This window comes from Argiope bruennichi, chromosome 11, assembly GCF_947563725.1.
Source record: "Argiope bruennichi chromosome 11, qqArgBrue1.1, whole genome shotgun sequence".
In the NCBI taxonomy this organism is placed as follows: Eukaryota; Metazoa; Arthropoda; class Arachnida; order Araneae; family Araneidae; genus Argiope; species Argiope bruennichi.
The window spans coordinates 42333270-42351232 of NC_079161.1; the positions used below are offsets into that span (position 1 = coordinate 42333270).

Sequence of the window (17963 nt, forward strand, 5' to 3'; positions counted from 1 at the left end):
ATATATTTAATTCATTGCATTTTTGAATTATTGCGTTTGTATGTTTCTGAATTAATGCTTTTTATATTTAAAGACTGATTATTTTTTAAAGTAATATATCGATTAAAGATACTAATTGTTTTTATTAAGCGTATAATTTGCAACAAAAATTGCCACAGAAACTTTCTACAAATTGCCTATTTTGTGAAATGCCAAGGAAAAGAAACATTTTCACCAGTACATTGAGAATTTCAAGTTCGAATGAAACGACCAACATATTTTGGGAAAATGGTAAAAACTTCGCCTGTGGGATTTCTGAATTCCCCGCAAAAAAAGAAGTAAAAGTTCGAAATGGATGCAATCATTCAGTGGAGAAAAAAATGGCGAGGCAGTTAAAGTACCCAAATTTAAAGCTCTTCGAACGGAAAAGAAAGTCCTTAAAGTTGAGGAACAATAGATTAGTGAGCTACTGCACAAACTTTATTTACTTTATCGGAAACTAGTTCAGAAGTTAGCTTTCTTTTTTTCTTCGTGGAACGAGAGCGAAAATGAGCACTCGAACAAACTCGTTCCTTTTTATTTTTCTCCCAGTGATGGCGGTTAAAGCGCAGAAAAAGTTTTGAAAACTATTGTCATCGAATGAGTATTTCCGCCAGCATGCGCAATATACACATCATTTCCTTCTTTTACTGCAAGATTACATATAATAGCTGGCGACTAAACAAAAAAAAGGAAAACAGCCAATTTGGCGGCGTTGGAACTGTAATTAAAGTCGTTAGAATAACCTGAATTGCATAAGGATTGGTTTTTATTCTGTAGCTGAGTGTATAGAGGAAATAAGTAATTTGACGTTCACTCTGATGTAGAGGAAATGAAAAACATTTTGATGATTGTTTTTCACCTGTGTGGTGTTTATGTAATGTTTATATGTCAGAGAATTTCATGGAAAAATACTGACTAGTTTTCTGACTAGAGTGTTCACAAACTAGCGTGAAGTATTATTATACCATTACTGGACAAAGTTCTTTTTAATGCTATTAATTATTTCCTGCCGATGACTTTAAATAATATTATGTTATGCATGCATAAAACGTGTTTTGAAATTCCATAGTTCTAAAAGTCCATGAATCATAACAATTCTGGATTTATTAGCATTTTGTTTTTCAGGGTAAAAAAAACAAAAAAACAAAAACAATGAAATTGAGAGCTTCGATTTTAAAATCTTCAAAAACTCATTCAGAATTAAAGAAATAATTCTAGTAATTTGTTTAATTATTAGAATTAAATAAATGAATAGATTAAATTCTGCATTAAATTATTTTACATTAATTAAAACTATATTATTTATTTCAGATTAAAGGAGTCAAATAAAGAGATTTTTTTTCCAGTTATTGTTGGAGGCTTAGTATAATTTTAGGATTACCAATAACATAAATTTAAGGCTTTTAGAGTTAAATAGAATGCTTTTAAAATCCTAATTATCCAGTTCCAATTAAAAAATGGCATTAATTATTATTGCTAAAAATTGTAATAAAATATATATTGTAACAAATATTTTTCTGCAAAATTAAATGTAGTTTATGGCTAAGATTATTTTGGAGGATAAATTATTTATGATTTTTAGTTCTCGCCATGTATATATATTTTTGTTTTAATAAAGAATTATAATAAAGTTAACATTATGTACATATTTTTTATCTAATTTTTATATGACAATTTAAAATATTTAATATATTTTTTATAAAGTAATTCACAATTTTCGTCTTTTTTCTTAAATAAAAGAAATTTAAAGATTACCATTACATTGACATAATTTTTTCAAAGGAATAAGGGTATTTAAATTTCTAAAAGAAATACCGTTGGCAATTTTCTATAGAAATATAGTAGACAAAATGCTTGAAGAAATATAATAGATTATACGATTAAAAAAAAATCCAAATTCTGCAAATTTTGATGCAATTAGTAGGACAAATTAAATCGTTTTCACTGATAAAATATAATCAAGAATTGAAACTTAAAAATAACTGAAATAAATAGGCAAATATTTGTGTATTCTTAAAGAATAAATCGTTTGATTCATTTTATTAATAAGATTCAGAATTAAAATTATATACAAATTATGCATGCAAAAAAAAAAAAAAAAAAAACAGTAAAAAACTTTAACAATAAGATCTTAAAAATAAACAATGATCATGAAAGTGTATACAAATTAAAATCATTAGAATAACATAACTGATGATAACCAAGCTGAATTATTTAAACATAAGTATGCTGTTGAAAAATATAGTCATTAAAAATATTTGAAATTTTTATTAAACATCAGTGGCATCATGTATATAAACAAATCTCAGTAAACAATTTTTATATTTCATTTGTCAATCTAAAAATATATTACAATATAATAATTAAAGATGTAAATAATTTCATTGAACAGTAATGGCAACATACAAGTAAATATATATATATATTTCTTTATTCTGAAAATCGTTTGGCAGAATAATGAAAAACTTAAAAACAGATTTGAGCTTGCAGTCCAGAACATCATATCATGATAATATTTTAGGATTTATGTGTGTATTTTAATATAATTTTTAGAAAATTATTTATAATTATTATTTAATTATTTTTTAATTTTTATAACGAGCTCGTAAAAAATGTTTTTATTATTGCAAAAGAGTGAATATATATTATGAAAAATTCTTAAACATATCTGGAAAATGAAACAAAAAAAATGTATTTAAATAAATTCATTTATTTAATAAAATCGTAACATAAAAATATTTAAATAATCGTTTATTAATCGTTGAATAACTGATGTAAATTCTTTTTAAAAGAAACTTAAAAGTAGTTTTTGTGTGATAATAGTATTCTCCTAATGTTATGGGTGAAAAACGCTAGTAATTTCCAAAACGCTAGTAATTGCATTTCTATGTATATTTTGTCATATCATTATTCTATGCATAAAATGTAATACATTCGCGTATACCTATAAATGCTAAGCCTACGCGCCATGTATTGAATTAAAACTTTAATAATTTTGAAGGAATTTTACAGTTGCTTGCTCAAAAGCATATTCCAATTTAATTTCATTTGCATAAACTGAGCTAAAGTTATGAGTTGCAAGGTTAAATCCTATGTAATACTGTAGAAATTCAGAATTCTCCCATTATAGTATCGTTTGAGGGAGATATTCTAGATTTTTTGGCAACTACAAGAAGATATTTCGTTTTTCAGATGGATTAGAATGATATTCTAATGTTATTGAAATCGGAATTCTAATGTCAATGGCATATTTATAATATTCTTCAAACTTTATGTTACGGAAATCATTTATTGCTATTGATAGTTTATTATGGCACTTCAGAATTTGGAATAAAATATTACAATTTAATAAGCATTTAGTAATAAGCATTTTATACTGCTACAGAGACAACGGTTGAATCATGATTATATTTCATATAGTCTAGAAGGTCTGAAATATATCTTATCAATTTAATTTCGCCGGTTCTTTGATATGAGTGCTACAATAAAAAGGCCAAAAATGCTCGCAATGTAAAGATTTTTAGACAAAAGCTAATTCTTAACAAAGACAATTTTTTAAAAGTAAAATTATATTTGATCCTAAATTTTGTTCCACAAATTTTTTTTGTAGCATTATTGTGATGAATAATGAGACGATAATGATATAAATGTATTAACATTTTGTAGAATTTTTGATGCCTAATTTAGAGAAAATTAATAAAAATTTTCTACAATCTACACAGACTAAATTGGAAGGGATATTGAGAACCTCGAGTTCAAAATAGGCTGTTGTGGTTTATAAACTTTAAACCGAGTACGATAAATGCTTTAATACTAGTAATGCAGTTTTGTACAATGAAATGAGATTGTGCTATGTGGAATGAAAATATATCAAGCAAATTTTATTTTTTATGTGTGTATTCTACTAGCTTAAACTGAAAGCCAGCAGTTTCTTGGACTACTATGGATTAACTATGGTTATAAGTAGCCGAATTTCACTCTTAGCCAGTAAATTGTCCATGTAAAAAAGTCTGAATCATCATATTCCCTGATGTTCCCTACTAAATAATGTTTTTGGTTAATTTATTGTTTTAGCCAATTTCATCTTTTAATATATATATATATATATATATATATATATAAATAATATACTGCGACATGCAGATCTTGATTATTTTAGAAAATCATAGTAATAACAATCATTAAGGGATGAATATAGAGTATTGACCCATTTACGTTGGAAATCTACATTTTGGCAACCAAAATAGACATTATTCAACTGTTGCCCTCTTTCTATAGTGCTTTCTCAAACGATTATTTTACTATCCTCCAGAGGCGCCTTGTGAAATCACTGTATTATTGCCATAGAATGTTACAGCAGCAACAGGATATAATACATATAACTTTGCTTCAAAATTTCTGCATCAAGTATCCTAGAAGCCTGTTGTTAAGAAAAACCACCTTAGACTAGTTATCATATTTTTATCGCTATGGATTTCTTTTACTAACATTCCATTGAGAAACAAGTATTTATTTGCGTCGTCGCATTTAAGAATCAAACAGACTTCAAGAATTGATCTTATTTTGTCTGAGTTAAATGCGACATTTATCTTAAGCCGAATTCCATATATTTCATTTGCATTTTTTATATACCTGATGATGAATTAGTATTAGTAGGAGTATTTTTCTTTAAGCTGGGACAAAACAGCTCTATATATGCTTTCCGATACTCGATACTCATGACAATGTATATTACAGGATTAATAATATTTGAAAAGTAGACTCCCATATAGCCTATAACATTCAGAATGGGAAGATCGTCTTCTTTCTTAAAAATCTTCACAAAAGTCACGGGAAAGTAACATAGGATGAATGTGATGAATATAACCATCATCAACTTTAAGACTTTCAACTCTTGTTTATTCCGCCATAGGGTCACTTTCTCCTTATTCATTTCAGAATGCCTGTAGTTCCTCCAGAACACCCCTTTCTTGGCAGAAAATGTCACCAAGTCGCTGATAGTCGAATAATCCGGGGAGGTCTTCCGGACTCTTTTCGCTGCCTGATGAACAACCCAGAAAATTCTCGAATAACAAACGAGAAACACCACAGATGGCAATCCGAACGCAATTATGTAAAGAGTCATCTTGGGGGATGACCCGTTCATTTTTAGTATGGTACATGTTCCTACTTTTGAGTCATATCCAAGTCTACCCCAGACTTCAAAAAGCGGAAAAAATAGTAACATCAATGCGGCGATCCACATAATAGCTATCATAATGCCAATGTTTCTGGGTTTGTACATTTCACGATACATCTTGGGGTGGACAATTAGGATGTAGCGGTTTATGGTAATAGCTATCACACTAAACAGTGACACTGCCCCGTTTGAGTACCTGACCAGAGGGAACAGCTTACAAAGGGCTTCACCGTAGTTCCAGTCTCTTTCTAAGAATGTTAGGGCAGACAGTGGCATGGAGAAACTACAGAATAACAAATCGGCGACGCAAAGGTTGACGATGAAGGCGGTCGTGGCGTTGCGGAGTTTTCGGCACTTGGACAAGGCTAGGATGGACACCAGGTTTCCGAAAACTCCCACAACGGCGAAGATAATGAAGATAGACGCTGCAAAGTCCATGAGTTCTGCTGGATATTTAAAGAAGATCGTGTTGTTGCCATGGGTGCCAAATTTCTGGAGACCTTGGCTAACATCTAACGTGGTATTGTTGCCAGATGACACATAGTCCCAAGAGTCTGTTGATAAGGAGTTGTCACTCGTCAGATCAAACATATTTTATTGTAAATATCTGAAATTAAGAATGATATTCTTTTAATCTAAATATATTGTATTCCACAATAAATATGCAAGTTGGCTATTCTATATGGTGGTATTTAGATTTACGATGACAAAAAAGAATTAAATATGCCCGAATTCACTTGCAACTCGCATGTATTAAAAATATATGTTATAGAACAATATATTTAAAGTTTATGAAAGGAATATAATATTTCTTATCTTTAAATGTTTTATGTATACAAGTTAATACACAACAATTAGCTGTTATTTTTATAAGAATACATCGCTACTTTTTTTCAATTTTTAAAAAAAATCTATTGAGTTTGTTAAAACAATACTGCTTAATTCATTTTATCTCCTATTTCAACTAAGCAAATGAACAAAATACAATTAATTTATCTAGGAAATATTTATCTTTAACATTCGAAATGTAATCTATTTTCGAAAAATCTGGGTTCCAATAAATTATTTTTTATTTTTAAAATCACTATTTACAAATATATGATACCAACAGTTTCTGTTCTGAATATTTTATTTCAAGAATATGATAATTAAGTAAATAATACGATACATTGATGCTTTAATAAAAGAGGTACCTACGTATTATCGCCCTTAACCATAAATGCAGATCTAGATAATTCCAAACTTGAGATCAACATTTTGGTCAGTTATTAATTCTATAACCATTTATCGTCAAACTACTTTCAGCTGCTTTTGGGGATAAGCTATTTCTATCATGAAATTATCAATAAAATCTATCAATCTTTCTTTAATCAATCAAATCTTTAAACTTATTAAATCTTTAAACTTATTTCAAATTATCGCCAAAATCTGTGTGCCAATTTTCATGGTTGTTGGAATAAATAAAACGTAAATACATATATTTAGAGAGAAATATAAAAATTTCATTTTACATTCGTCCAAAACAGTTTACAATTTATTCTATCTGCAATTCCTCCCAAAAGTATGCCAATAAGTTCTTTATAACGGGTTACTACATATTTAGAATGAAATATTATATAAAAAAATATTTTACATTCGTCCAAGAAAATTTTCCATTTATTTTATCTGTTAATTCTTCCCAAAAATATACAAGTTCTTTGTAACAGATTATTACCTATTTAGAATACGTAAATACATATTTAGAATGAAATATTCTAAAAACTCAATTTTACATTCGTCAAAGGTAATTTTCAATTTATTTTATTTGTTAATTCTTCCCAAAAATATAAGTATAAGTCCTTTGTACCGGTTATTACATATTTAGAATGAAATATTATAAAAAAATTCTTTTACATTCGTCCAAGACAGTTTCTAACTTATTTTATTTGTAATTCTTCCCAAAAGTATACGAATAAGCTTTTTTTAATCGGTTATTACATATTTAGAATAAAATATTAAAAAAAAAATTCTTTTACATTCGTCCAAGACAGTTTCTAACTTATTTTATTTATAATTCTTCCCAAAAGTATACAAATAAGTTTTTTGTAATCATTTACTGCAAAACAAACTAAAATTTGAATTTCAAGAAAAATAAAATTTCCATATATTTAAATCCAACAGAAAATCTTTTTTGAGAAAAAAAAATTATGTACTTTAAACTGAATCTAATTCTAAAATTGGATTTCAAATTAATGTGATTTTGATATGAAATCTACAACAACATTGAGAGTAACACAATAGAACTGCAGACGATAATTAAATGAAAAGTTTGACTCGAAACACTCTTCATCCAAATTAAATAATGAATTTCTTTATAAAATAAACAAAACGATACAAAAGATGGCGCTTGAAAGAATGGAATTAAAAATTTGAAGAACTTGAACTTTCTTCATTTAAAGAGAAAGACTGTCAAAATAGAGGTGTTTGTTTTAACTTCAGCAAAGTAGTATCGGGACATTATTACTTTGAAAACTTCATGTCTCTTTCTTATTGCTGTATTTTCCAATTAATTCCTTTATGTTTACTTAAAGCAGTTCAAATATTAGCTGACAGTTATTTTTTTATTTGGATGCATCCACTTTTATCTTCTCTACACTCTTAAAATAATCTTACAAGATTATGAGGTTATTGATGTCGCTAAAGCAAACTTAAGATTTTGATCGAATCTTCTAGAGCAGTTGAATAATGATATTTTTTTAAACTTCAGTTCGAGACTTTCATGAATCCAACACGTGACATGAAAAACTGACTGTGGAAGAGGGGAGCTATCAGGTAATATTCCGCAATAAATGAAATAACCGGCGAGAATTTTAATCCGCATTATGATTTAACGACTGATACTAAAATCGTTCAAAATTCTCTACAGAGCAGATCGTTGGTTCTTGATCTGCAAAACATGGCACAATTGCTACTTCTTAGATAACAAGGGCTCGCAAAGAAAGTTAATTAAAAGTTTTTGTTGGTTTTTAATTTATTAAAAAGTATTTTAAACTACAACGAGTAGCTCAGATGACTTTGGAGCATATTAATAAAGCAAACCTAATCGCACATAAACTATTTTTACATTGCTATAAAATTTAAGAAATCAGTTTTCAGTAATGCTATTTTTGTTTTTTAATTTTAATAAATTTTCAAAAATTAGTTTAAAATGAATTTTGAACGAATATATTTCTATTGTATAAAGCAATACAATAAAATTGTAAATGATAACTGTGGTGCAAAATAAACATGAGCAAAAAATAGATATTGAATTTTTCTGCTTTAAAAAAATATTAAATTATTTTAAGGATTTTTTTTTTTTTTACTAACTAATACCTTAACACATTTCAAAGTATGGAATGCTTTGAAACATATCAATATTCTTAGATTGGCCTTCTTTGTATAAATTAAGTGACATAAAAATAGTTACAAAAGGATGCTACGGCTGATGCAATTAAACTAAATTGTATTATGTTACGATGTTTTGAGATAGAGACACAAAACTCCTTTGATATTTATAAAACTCTATCATGGGATAAATAATTTAAAACTAATCTCTTTTCCTTATGCAGGTTGTAGAGTTTTAGAACTTCTGCTATGTCTCCAGACTAAAAATTCGTCATTGTGAAATATGAACAACACTCACCTTTTCTAAAGTTTAACCCAATAAATAATTAGATATAATATTCCTTTAATGTATCTTATTAGTATAGAGCTTAGGAAAAAAATTATTTTAGAAGGACAATATTTTTTTTTTAAACAGAGAACACCGATTAAAGCATTTTTATTTTCTCGTAGACGGAGCATAGAGAGAATATTGTAATCGTCAAATAAATTCGAAATCGAGATTTTGAAGAGTCCCAGACCTTCATCAGTTCGATGACCACATTTTAGCATTATATCTGTCTTTTAGCCTGTGAACACAATAACTCTAAAACGTTTTGAACTAAACAGATAAAATTTGATACATGGACTTTCATTGATTTCAATCAAAATTTGAACGAAATGCATTCGCAGGAAGTCTGTTTGATTACAAGTGAATTTGATAGCTCCAAAATGCAAAGAGCTAAATTGATACACAGGTTTAACATTTAAAATATTATCTTATCTAAATATAAAATATAATATTATTATCTTATCAAATTTTGAACCAAATCTGTGAAAGGTTTGACAGTTTTTCGTTTGGTATTTTCGAATGCATATATACGCAATACCTCACACAGAATAGTTTAAATTGTTAAAATCCTGTGACTACAACATTTGCGGTCTTGCTCATGGTCCATAATTTAGTGCGGAGGGAGGGTGGGGGGGGGGAGCATTTTATTGAATAATATTCGAGAAAGTTTCCGTTGGCTCACAGAAGTTTTGAGCACTTTCGATGTGAACTGCATCATATATTTTGTAGTTTTACTGTCAAATTTTTATATTTTGATTGCAATTATTTATTTTGAAACTATAATTATTGTTTTTATTTATTATTACTATTTAAATTACTAAAGTTTATTTATTTATTCCGTGTTACTTATAAAGCTTTTAAACATTAAAAATTAATATCAGCAGACATTTTCATTATTTCCAAAATCTGCAGTCATTTAAATTTCCCATAATTGTATGCGGGGGGGGGGGCATTAATTGGAGCCGTGGCAAGTATACTTTCCATCAAATTTATCAATCTTTGTATGAAATTATGTAAGTTGGCATAAGTTCTGACACATTTTTTTAGTAAGTCAGAAACTTAGATGCTTCATTTCTTTATTTCAGACAAAATGATGTGTCTTGATTTGTTACTTAATTATTAATTAACCAAATTAATTAATTAATTTAATTTAATTTATCTAATAAGTTAAATGAATCCCTTTTCTTATTCTAATTTCAAGCCTAAAAATATTTTAAATAATATGACTAGAAAAAAAATGGCCCTTTAAAGGGTTAAATGGAAAACTTGCAACTAACAAAAAGATAACTATAAAAATACCTTTATTAATTTAATATCTATTAAATGTTATTTGAGATTTTTGTTTGCTAGATTGATTGCAAAAAAAAAAATATTATTGTAAAAAATTTTGCTATGCTATGATATGATTGTTTCCTATGCTATGATTGCTTTTTTTTGCATATGCTATGATAAAAGTGCCATCACATCCTCCTTCCGTATAAAACTGTGAACCTGGGACAAAGCCGTGATAGTCGCTAGTGCTCAAATTTTTATTTATAGTCTCGCATATGAGAGTTTTATGCTTCGTAGTAAAGTAAAAAACTCTGACATACATTTCGGGAACCGAACATGTTTTTATCGACCGATATAAGCCGAACTTTAACACAAAACTACAATTTTCGTATCAAGTTCAAGTATCCAAATTTAATCCTTTCTATTTAAGTATTTTCGAGCTATTGCGTTCAAAATGCATATAAAAATACAAAATAAATAAATTAAAAAAAATAATCAGTTATTGCATTTACGCTAAATACAAGGACAGATAAATGAGTAGAAAGATAAACATATTTCCAAAAATATGTTTTTCATATTCGGGAATATGAAATCTCGAGTTGATAATTTTTGACAGTTGCAATCATTGTATACCAGAAAACAAAAAAGGTGAATGCGCAAGATGATTTCAGTATCCAAAAATTACCGAAAACTTACAAACCCATTTACTTTAACATTGCTTTTAAGAGTTATTAAGAATAAATATATATATATAACGCTAACGTACGTGGCCCAGAAATCGATTTTATTATTTGATGCCTAATGGCAACGGTCAAATTTAAATAAAACTTTTTTACAATCGTATTTATTCAACACTTTGCTGATTAATGGAGCTGAAAAATATTATTAGAAATTCTCTGAAGATCTATGTCACCTGATGGGTGATTGCTACGACTTACCTATGTTTGAAGACCATTATCTTCCGAAATCATTTTTTCATAAAAACAACTCTTATATTATCTTAAAACTCAAAAGATTATCTTTTAAATGATATCAGTTTCCTTTCTTTATAATAAAATTTTTAAATGCAATGCATCATCTTCAGTTATAATTTATACTCAAATATGATAAATCGAAATTAAATTTTCGGTGTTTGTTCTTAAACTGCTTGCATAACAAAGCATTGCCAGCAATCCTTTATATGAAGTAGGGAATTCGTATCCGGTTTATTCGTTTATAATTACGTTATTTGGACAAAACACCAAATATGGAGGTCAAGGGGATCTGTAGTTCTAATCACATCTGTTGCTAGTATTAAAATTAAGATAAAAAGATTGCTTTCATTGGACATTAAGTCTGAAATACGATTTTCATTTTCACTTTTATTTTGAAATATATAATATTTTTAATTTGCACCCTCAGTAATTAATACCACATTGATTCAATTAAATTTATTTTTTTCAGCCGTATATCAACATGCAATTAAAAAAAAATAAATGCATTTCGTATTCAAGGTTTAAAAGCTTAAAAAGTCAATATTCTTGTAAACCAAACTGGTCACCAAAGCCGGTTAGTACTAAGAAACCCTTTAAGAGCTAATCATATATGTTACCCTTTAGTCCTCATTGCAATAAATTTGCATTAATATATGGTGTTGAAACTCCATACATACATGCAATTGCTTATTCTTTTTAAGTAAAATTGGCTTTAATTAAACTAAAACTGGTACTTTGATTATTTTAACACTGCAAATGATATGAAAGATGTTACTGATTTTACTGCCGTTATTCAATGACTAAAATATGATTTGACCCGAAATGCATCTCGATGTGTACCCAAACGATATACATGACCGGAAGTGTATTCGATTGAGTCCCGGCTGCTGGCTTCCCCATTTTAACCCCCCTTTATCTAAGTTCATTGAACTTGATCATGAGTAATTCGGGCGATTGTAAACAACATAAAACGGAACTTCAAAAACGAAATCTTCATTTCAGCCGCAGTACATCCAATTAGTTAGCAAAATAACTAAAAGAAGCGCATATATTTAATTTCATAAAGAAAGCTCTATACTTGATTTAAATTAAACAAGCCACTCTATTTTGAGGACATTGCCTTTCATTAAGCAGAGAGCCTTAATGGGGTTTCTGGTAATAAATAAATCGAAAATTTTAAATGGTTTGAGCTCTAAATTATGAATTTTAATGACCTCAAAGACTTAGATTTGAAAACGATTTAGGTGATGCAGTTAGGTTTAAATTTATTAAAAGCAGGTGAAGTAAAATATAGTAAATGCTATTAAATAATTTTAAAATAAAATGCTCCTGTCCTTAAACAGCTCGGATGTTTTTTAGCTATATATTTTTTAATTAATACAGCAGCGGATAAACGGCTCCCATTATGAGGAACATTTTTTTAATACGGTGGTCAATTTTACTTCCATATTTTAGCACATTTTTAATGCGTTAACAATATTTGTTTCATGATTTTTGAGAATATGTGTATCAAATTACATCCATCTAGCTTAAAGTATTTTTGAGTGAGTATGTCAATAGACGGATAGTCATAAGTTCTAAAACATGTTTCTCGGATTTTGAGGGGTATGGAATTTTCAGATTCGTCAAAATCTCAAGTTTGAATTTTCCGAAAATTACACTACTTCGTATTTATATACTTCGAATACGAAATTAAAATAGAAATATTAAATAGAAAAATAATACTAAAATAAAAATTAGAATATAAAAAATGAAATTAAGAAAAATAAAAATAACATTAAGATGCACGATTCCATTATAAAATATTATCTTAAGCATGTTTCGAACTAGAGGTTCAAATCTCTTTTCATTTTTTAAAAGAAAAAAATTTTGTTCGAAACATTTTCTTCCTTTTATTTCTTTAAATGTGTTTTTTTTTCCCGACTGATAGTTGCGACACTTACTAAAAATATCAAAATCAGCAAAATTGTACTTTAGATAAACAAGTTTAGAGTTACAGAATTATTGAGTTGTGTCAAATTTTGAATCAAAATAGTCGACGCTTTGATTTTTGCACCGATATAAATATTTAAGTATGTCTGAATATGTTAATTTAGAAGCGCAACAATTTATAAAAAATAATTTCAGTCTGACAGCTTTAATTCTAGTCTAAAAGAATTTTATTCTAGAGCTTGTAGACTGGACAAAATTCGTATATAATCGGTCAAAAACAAATAACAGTAATAAAAGAAATAAATAAAAGAAAAATTAAACGAAATAAATACATTTTTTTTCAAAATGATTTCGATTTTCTTGTCATAAGACGAAGTTAAACACAATTATTTATATTAAAGAAGCATTGAATAATGTCAAAAGGAGAATACTTTCGATAGTTAATTTACTGATCTGCACTTATTATTCCTTGTTTCATTATGATTACTTTCAAGAGGGAAAATAAATTTGTGAACTATAATTAGATTGCCTTATATCTAAAATATATAACTGTCCGACATCATCTGTAACGATGGGCGGGGTTAAAAATATCCTAATTTTTTTTTTTTTTTTTTTTTTTTTTTTGTGGTGTGTGTTATAATCGATGCGAAATGATATCTACTATTTTGATATTTAGCAACTGAGACAAACTTTTTTTCTTTCTTAAGTTTAAATTCATTGATTTATCGGTGTGCTAATAAATTAAGTAAACTTTACATTCTATAAATGCTGGTTCGCAGCCCTGGTCAATGACTTGAGGTTTGAAATTTTTTATTAATACTGGCTCATAATATTCTCATTTCAACTGAAGATTATTGCTATTATTTTCTTTCAGCGCTATTTTTATTTTGTATTTGGCATTGCAATTTTTTTTTGTTAGTAGATCATTTTTTATTTGTAGCGATTAATTTTGATTTGAGAGGTCTTAAACATTATGGATACAGAAGATTCCACTACAAGGAAACAAAACTTTAAATTTTATTCTTTGTTTACATTACAAGTGTACTGCAAATGTTATATATAATTTTTAGGCACTCTGCCAATATAAGAAGATTTTCTACAACTTTCGTAAGTTAATCTAGAACAATCACATCCTAGATATTGTTAACATAATAACATTAATGGGTACATCTTCTACTCATTTTTTTTAAAGAGTTGACTGAAGAAGCGTCTAACAGAAATTTACTACTTGGTATTATAGATCGCTTATAAAAAAAATTACTCTCGTTCCATTACCATCTGCATTAGAATTTCTTTTTTCCCGCATAACACAAATGTAGCGCAGTTTCTCTTTAGATATCCAACAGAATCACTCCGTTACACTGCCTATGGTATACAGCCAATGGAATTTACAGTATGAAGTCTATCCTTTAAAAATAGCTAATGTTTTTTCGACAAATATTTTTTAAAAATTCAAAATCACCCGAACTCTTGGATCCCATTTTCTACGAAAATTGAAATAAAGTTCCGTTAGAGTGGCCCTGACTGAAGCAAAGCTTCAATATTGGCGATAATATGTCATCGCCAATCGTCACTGTTACAAGAATTGAGCAAAAACGTGCCAAAAAAAAATTAAGTGTTTTGCTAAAACAGCTATTTTCAAATGCATCCTAAATTCCAGGCATTTTTACATAGCTTAATGTTAAATCTCTGTTTAACTAGCTGCTACTACAATTTAACACTTTCAACGCTACCGACGAGATATCTCGTCTTTCAGGTTTCTGTGGGCTGAAATTTGTTTCTTATGCCAGTTTAGATAGGTTGAACTTTCTAATACATATCTGAAGAATAATACCTTTACTTTTTTCGTCACAAATTTTAGCCCACAGAAACCTGTAATTGGAAGTGTCTGAAAAACGAGATATCACGTCAGCAGCGCTGAAAGTGCTAATATTTATATATATAAAAAAGGAATATAAGTAGTGAAATATTTTTTTTTTCCAACTGAGAGATGGAATGAGAAGTACAAAGCTTAGTAAAGTAATTGTTTTCATCTCGCCTGCGAAAATAAGCACTAAAATCTAGAGATGGCTCCGATTTCTACGGATTCCCTTTAATGAGTTTTTTCTACAGACTACGTATGAGGCGATAAGCGGTTTATGCGTTTATCTAATCCGCACTTCATTTCGCCTGAATAAACTACTATATACAGCTACCTACATTTTCAGTTTGTTCTAAAGGTTTAACCACTTAACGGTTTTATTTTCTTTACTATCTATTAAGATGGCACTTTCTATTTTGGGAATATTTTCTTATTTTGATTCAAATGGAAATCCATTGAATACTTGACTTACCTATGTATTCGAAGTAATTTTAATATTGAATTATAATCGTTATGAATTGTTTATATTTTGCTTACAACTATCAAAATTCGATGGATTATAAGTCGATGCACATATGGAATACGGAGAAAACAGTTAAGTAATATATTATTCCTTTATAATTAAGAATAACGTTTAAAAAAATTAAATACAAAAACATGTTTGGAAAATGGGGGAGAAAAATATTTTTTTCCCAAATATTTTAGATTTTATACGTGCAAACTATTAAGATTATTAACTGGTTTAAAACATTTCAGTTTAATTTGCTTCGTAGATATTTAAAATCGAATTTCATTTTTTATTTATTAAAAGTGTTTTTTTAAATCTACTTCCCTTTTTTGAGAAAGGAAAAATAAAAATTAAATCAATCTTTCAAAAAAAAAAAAGTCTAAAAAGGATTTCAAGTGGAATTATTTTGTAATATTTTAGTACATAATAAAAATTCTAAAAGCCTTTAAAAACTTCTATCATATAATATCGATGCTCCTGGAAAAAAAATAATAACAATAATAAAAAAAAAAAAATTAAAAAAAAAAAAAAACAAGTTTCGGATCTAGTGAGAAAAGCGCTTAACAGATACCGCAGAAGTTCAAAATTTAAAGGATTGTTTATTAAAATATTTAGAGAAAGCTTTCATGAAAGAAATATAACAAAATAAACAAACATTTCATTTCATTCGTAAATATTATGATTCAACTCTCAAGACATTTCGATAAATGCCATTATCGAAATGTCTTTATGTCAAATTAATTTTAAATAATTGTTTTGCTTTAGAATAACACAAACAATAAAACACGGATATTAAGCAATAAAATTTTTATTTTTATTTCAATCTATAAAATCATATCTTCTGTTTTTGTCATAATAAATATAAAATGTGATATGTAACTAAAAACAAATTAATATATGAAATTCGAAATATCTAAAAGAATGTGAGTTATTTTCAAACATGGAGCAAAATGAAATCGAATTCGAAATAACATATAGGATATCAAAAAATATGATAATAAAACTTACTTTCAACAAACAAACATTTAAGAAATGCTCTTCAGCGCACGGGGAGATGACATGCAGACTTCACAGCTGGTTGGAGCTGCAAAGGCATATGGTTTCACAGGAGAATATCAAACTTTCATCTCAAAGTAAATACTTTAAAAAAGAAATCAGGCAGCTGTCAAAGGCGAAGTTAGTTCGAGAAATATCGTCTGCGGGAAATGGAAAAGCCACAGAAAACCACCTGATCTATGGCAATCTCAACATATTCGCGCTATGACTTTTCAGCTACGTAAGGGTTTTCTGCATTGTGCGTCACAGGGGAAGTCTGAAGAAGGAAATAAACAAAAACATCGTCTGAAAAGTCTGATATAATTAATGCCGTGCGAATAATTCATATTAAAGTTTCTAGGAATAATTTTCTCTGCTCCAGTTTCGATTTGCTGAGAAAAAAGATAATTCAATTTTGACAAAGCCGGTATTGAGCGAAAAGTACGGAAAGAATAACTTTTCAGGAAGTAATTTCACTACGAAATAAATAAATAAAGAATTAAATAAAACAGTAGAACTGTAAACATTTCAAATTATTGTTTACTATAGTTTCTCGTTAAGTTAAATAAGAGTAGAAATAAAGAAATTTATAAAATAACCATTTCTGGGTTATTTAATTTTTTAAATTTGAACCAGAAATTCTGCGTATTGCGAAATACATTGCTAGAGCCAAAATGTAAGAAAGAGGGTTTAAAATAAACAGTAAAAATTTTCTAATTTAATTAATTTAAACATATTTTTGAAAATTATCATATAAAAAATAATACAGAAATTAAATTAATTATATTTGATTTCTTGGTCATTAGCATGAAATATTTTCATTTTGTAAAAATTAATTTATATTGTAATTGAAAAATAACCCTATATAAAATTTTTTAGATCAACTAGGTAATCAATTACCGACCAGTTTTCATTACAGAGTAGTGAAGAATTTTCCGTTTAAAATCACGAGACTACTTTTAGAATGGGTTTAGCATAAAGAAAAAACAATTTTTGAAATGGAACACTGGATTTCGAACACAAAGGACGGCCGTTATATCTATTAGTGATCGTTCGTTATTGAATTTCAGAAATGGTTATATAATAAATTTACCGTTCTATGAATCCTTCTTCTTTTAAAATTACAGTTTGATAGCTTCTTTACGAAAGATTAGCTTCATAATTCAGTCAGCATCGACTGCAAAAGACTATAGAGTTTTTTTTCTGTTTAAAATATTTCATCAAAAATAGGCATTTCTTTTTATAGCGGCTTCCAAGATTCAATCTCCAAACAATTGAAATATATCGCCGGTTAAATGATAAAATCTAGTCATGCTGTTATTATTTCATGAAATTAAGTCAGTCATGAAATTAAAAATCATAGCTATGATTTTAACTTGAGATTGTTAAGTAAGCCTTATACTGTTATAAAAAAGGAACTGAAATTTTGTTAATTCATTAAAATAACTAATACTTTATGCCATTTACAGTATTTTTTTCTAGTAGGA

General features: G+C 27.9%; 2 protein-coding genes across 3 annotated transcripts in view; one reads left to right on the forward strand and one right to left on the reverse strand.

The window, feature by feature from the left end:
- Nucleotides 1-17963, forward strand: part of LOC129956985 (uncharacterized) — a 453467-nt gene that overhangs the window by 335334 nt on the left and 100170 nt on the right. The gene's annotated exons all lie outside the window — the stretch shown is intronic.
- On the reverse strand, nucleotides 2646-16665 carry LOC129956984 (G-protein coupled receptor moody-like). Its single transcript, XM_056069076.1, has 2 exons — nucleotides 16450-16665; nucleotides 2646-5807 (listed from the first exon to the last, which is right to left on the reverse strand). Exon 2 carries the CDS (start codon nucleotides 5789-5791, stop codon nucleotides 4646-4648), a length of 1146 nt encoding a protein of 381 aa, XP_055925051.1. The 5' UTR covers nucleotides 5792-5807; nucleotides 16450-16665; the 3' UTR covers nucleotides 2646-4645.